This window comes from Vicia villosa, linkage group LG4 (assembly GCF_029867415.1).
Source record: "Vicia villosa cultivar HV-30 ecotype Madison, WI linkage group LG4, Vvil1.0, whole genome shotgun sequence".
NCBI lineage: Eukaryota > Viridiplantae > Streptophyta > Magnoliopsida > Fabales > Fabaceae > Vicia > Vicia villosa.
Genome location: NC_081183.1, coordinates 189,111,020 through 189,115,024, shown reverse-complemented (window position 1 = coordinate 189,115,024; position 4,005 = coordinate 189,111,020). Strand labels below are relative to the sequence as shown.

General features: G+C 34.3%; 1 protein-coding gene across 1 annotated transcript; it reads right to left on the bottom strand.

The window, feature by feature from the left end:
• Positions 1-1,047: 1,047 nt before the first annotated feature.
• LOC131600584 (uncharacterized) lies at positions 1,048-3,472 on the bottom strand. The gene is made up of 4 exons (XM_058872723.1): positions 3,177-3,472; positions 2,899-3,094; positions 1,675-1,761; positions 1,048-1,358 (listed from the first exon to the last, which is right to left on the bottom strand). Exons 1-4 carry the CDS (start codon positions 3,452-3,454, stop codon positions 1,209-1,211), a joined length of 711 nt encoding a protein of 236 aa, XP_058728706.1. The 5' UTR covers positions 3,455-3,472; the 3' UTR covers positions 1,048-1,208.
• Positions 3,473-4,005: the final 533 nt, after the last annotated feature.

Sequence of the window (4,005 nt, the reverse complement as noted above, 5' to 3'; positions counted from 1 at the left end):
CACACTATGTTTTGAGTTCTTCCTCCCTCCATTCATGGATTGGATGGGTAGATTGATCCCAATGAATATAGCAGCAGAGTTGGTTTTGTATACATGCCTCACATTCTTTTTTCACATCTACGTCCCTCGCCTCGTCCACTGGATCAATCCATCATTCAACATCACTGCTCCACGCATGCTCTTTCCTATGGTTGCCTCCATCATGATCTTGCACCGCTTCAACTTCAACTCTACGTCCACGACAGTGAGTGATCTCAAAATGCTGCTGTTTGAAAGTTCATGCGTAACACTCCTTTGCAAATTCTGTTTCCCTACTATCTTCCATTGGTTCCTTCCCTCTCAAGACTTCACCAACGAAATCTTTCTTTTTCCTATCCTCAACGCCCTCCACGGACTCTGCTACTTTATGCCGGTGTTAGGATTGTTAACACTATGAGTAGCTAAGTTTCTTTAAGTTTGATTCATTTAAATGATTGTCTTAGATTTGTATAAGATTTGTAACTTGCTTAGTATTGATCATGAATTAGGTTGGATGAGTTGAATATGATTATATCCAATTTCAAAACTAATCAATGGTCTTTGATTGGTGTTTAGTTTTCAACCAGTACTTCTAAAATTATACTCAAACTAAACAAATATGCTCATCAATGAGTTCCGTTTGAGGGTCATGCTCTGAATATAATTTTTTTAATTCTATTAGAAAGCAATTTAATCAACACATTTGTTTTAAAACAATTATAAATTATAAATTTTAGTATTTAATTTGAATAAAATTCATCTTTTGATATTTAAAAAGTTTATCATGATTCAAATTAATTGAATAGGTTATGCTTGATAGTTTAAAAAAAAATAATTGAATTTCAACCCAGTTACTCGAAGCAAATACCATTGGGTTTGAATGAGTTGATTTGGGTGGGTGGTTCGCGGGTTGTGTCATACCCATGAACATCTCTAGTAATAGTATATCTTTTTACTATTCAATAATATTTGTGTTTAACGTTAAAAAATTATCTAACGGATTATTTAATGGTAAAATGGTATGTAATCTGGTACACAAAAGGAAAGTCATTGGATAACATTAGACCAATTATCCACAATCTCAAAAACATGCTAAATATCATACAATTACATATCCCCAATAAACTGGCACAGCATAATGAGGACAGACATCACTTGGTACTCCTTTGATTAATCCGTCTGGTTTTTTGTCAAGTTTTTCTCTTTCTTTTAGAGCTTTTGCTTGGATTGGTCTTAGAGTCCTGATTGGATTTAGGTGCTGATGACTTCGCTATAGCACAACTCCACAAAGCCCTTTCTACATCAGATGGGGTAAAGGGAGTCTCTTCTGAACTTAGTTCCTGCAAATTGTTTTCCATGCAAATGGTTTAGTTACAGAACTACTTCCTATATTAATGTCGTTGATTGAATAGCAAGAACGTGCTCACACTAAACAGCACATGATTGTTTCCCTGACACCAAAAGAGAGATGATGCAACAGGCATACATAGGAAAGTCCTTATTTTTATCAACTTAAGTACAGAACCACAGTTGAGTTCAAAATAACCAGATATTCAAATGAATCAATCTATTCCTATCTTTTTGTATCGAAATTCAAAACATCAAGCATGAATCCTTTCAAATTAAAAAGACATAGAATTGATGCAATAACTGTACCTTTGCTTTCTCCTGCAGTTTATTGGCGAATATAAGATACTGCTTCAGTGTATAATCTTTTGAGTTTCCAAGAGCAGCCTGCATAGCCTGCATTGCAACACAGCCAATAATCACATAATGACATGAACAAATCTTACATAACTACAAAATAAAAAACAGGGCAAAGCCTCAAATTGTACTTGATAAAATACACTGAGGGTCTATAAGAAAGGTACTAAACTTGGTCTTTAAAAATAGTCATTCCAGTATAGTTTTTAGGGATGTTTTAGTTCTCATTAGGCACAAATTCGGACTAAATTGTAAGCTTTTGAACACTATTTGACACTAAACATTATTCAAGAGTCAAGACACTCCTATAGGCCTTTATTGTGAAATCATTTACTGAAAATAATAGAGTAAATAAGCATTTTAATCCCCAAAATTGTAAGAATCAAACTATTTAGTCCTTTCAATTAAAGAACACAGTCAATTTATTCCTTACACAACAAACTATCTACTAAGAAAACATCCATCAAAACCAATAAAAGACTTACTACATATTGCCTTAAAAATAGTCATATGATGATACATCAAGACATGCTAAATTCAGAAGAAGAAGAAAAATAGTAAATTGACTATATTCTTCAATTTTAATGGATTTAAACTAAGGTTTGTTTGGATAGATAGAATGTGATGGAATGGAACGGAATGGAATAAAATTATGTTCCATCATTTGGATTGGTAAAAGAGAACGGAATGTTTGGCTTGGAGTTTGGACATACTAACGCACATCTAATTATGGTTTTTACGTGATTTACCGGAAGCTACAAACTGAAGCTTTTGCTTAGACGTGAGAAAATGACATGGTTTCAGGCTCACATAAGTCCAATTAATGCAAAGCCAAACGGACGCTCAACCACTTACTCTTGTTTTTGTACACTTTTGAAATGAGCGGAATAACAATTTTGTTGCATTCCATCCTAAAATATCCACACAATAGAAAGAGATATTCATTCCGCTTGCTTGGTTCTACTTCGTTCCACTCAGTTCCATCTCACTTCATTCCGTTTGTTTTAAAATATTCAAACATAGTCTAAATTGTTATTAAATACCCCCAACGTTAAAATTTCAAGTCTAAAATGCCGATTCACTAAAAAAACATATTATCAAATACACTGTGACCATGATAACGATGATATAAGAGATTGAACTGAAAGTGTAAGTTGTAATAAAACGAATAACTACCTCATCAGACATAAAAGGAGTCAAGTTGGGAGCAAATGCCGCCAAAACAGCAGAAGCAGTAGCAGGCCCAACTCCTTTCAACACACATAACTCCGAAACCGCTTTCGACAGATCAGGAAGACTCCCAAAAGCTTTCTCAGAAGCACTTTTCACAACAGCGTCATCAATGGAAGAAACAAAATCCAACAAACGCGGCCTAAAAAAAAGCAAAACAAATCGGTTGAACAATAAAACAACTACAATCGAACAAATGATGATGAATTAATCAAGCTACCTACCTCCATTTTCCACGGGTGAGTTTCCATTGCATGAGTTTGGAGAGTTCTTGAGTGGTGATGAAAGGGTTAGGGTTTCGTTGGTGAATGAGAGAAGGGAGTTCGTTGCAGTAGAATTGGTTGAGAGAAACTAGATCGGGTTTTTTCTTTGTGAGAGAAAGAGATTGGACTTGTGATGGGTATGTAGAGAGTGCTTCTTTCCAAATGTTAACGTCCTTGCATTCAAAATCCATAGCTTCATCAACACCCAAAGTTCCCGCTCCACGGCTTTTAAGTTTCATGTCTATTTAGTATGTTGTTTTCCTTAAAAAAAATTATTAAAGTATTTTTCTTTCCAATATCAACAAATGTCGTCCATGATCAAATTCATAACCAAAACGGCTTACATTCATTTAACTCAATTAACCATTAACATATTAATTCATTTAACTCAATTAACAATTAATATATATTAATTGACTTACTTCACACACTTTCAAATCATGATTAATACTTCAACGCTCAAGTCACTTTCAACGCTCATAATGAAAATGGATATTAGAGATTGTGTATCTAAAAATTCCTTGTAAATGTATTTATATTTTAGACTCAATGGAGCGAACGAGAGAAATGAGTAGGGTCAGTCCTGACTTTTTAGACGCATGAGGCAAATAATAAAAAGAGTGAAGACTCATTTTGGTCCCTCACAAAAACTACAGAACCCAAATTAGTCTTCCACAAAAAATATGACCCGATTTAATCCCTTACAAAATATAACCGGGTCATATTAGTCCTTCTGGGGATATTTTTTTCAAACCGGTTTTTTCTTCTACTTTTAAACCGTGACTGGACC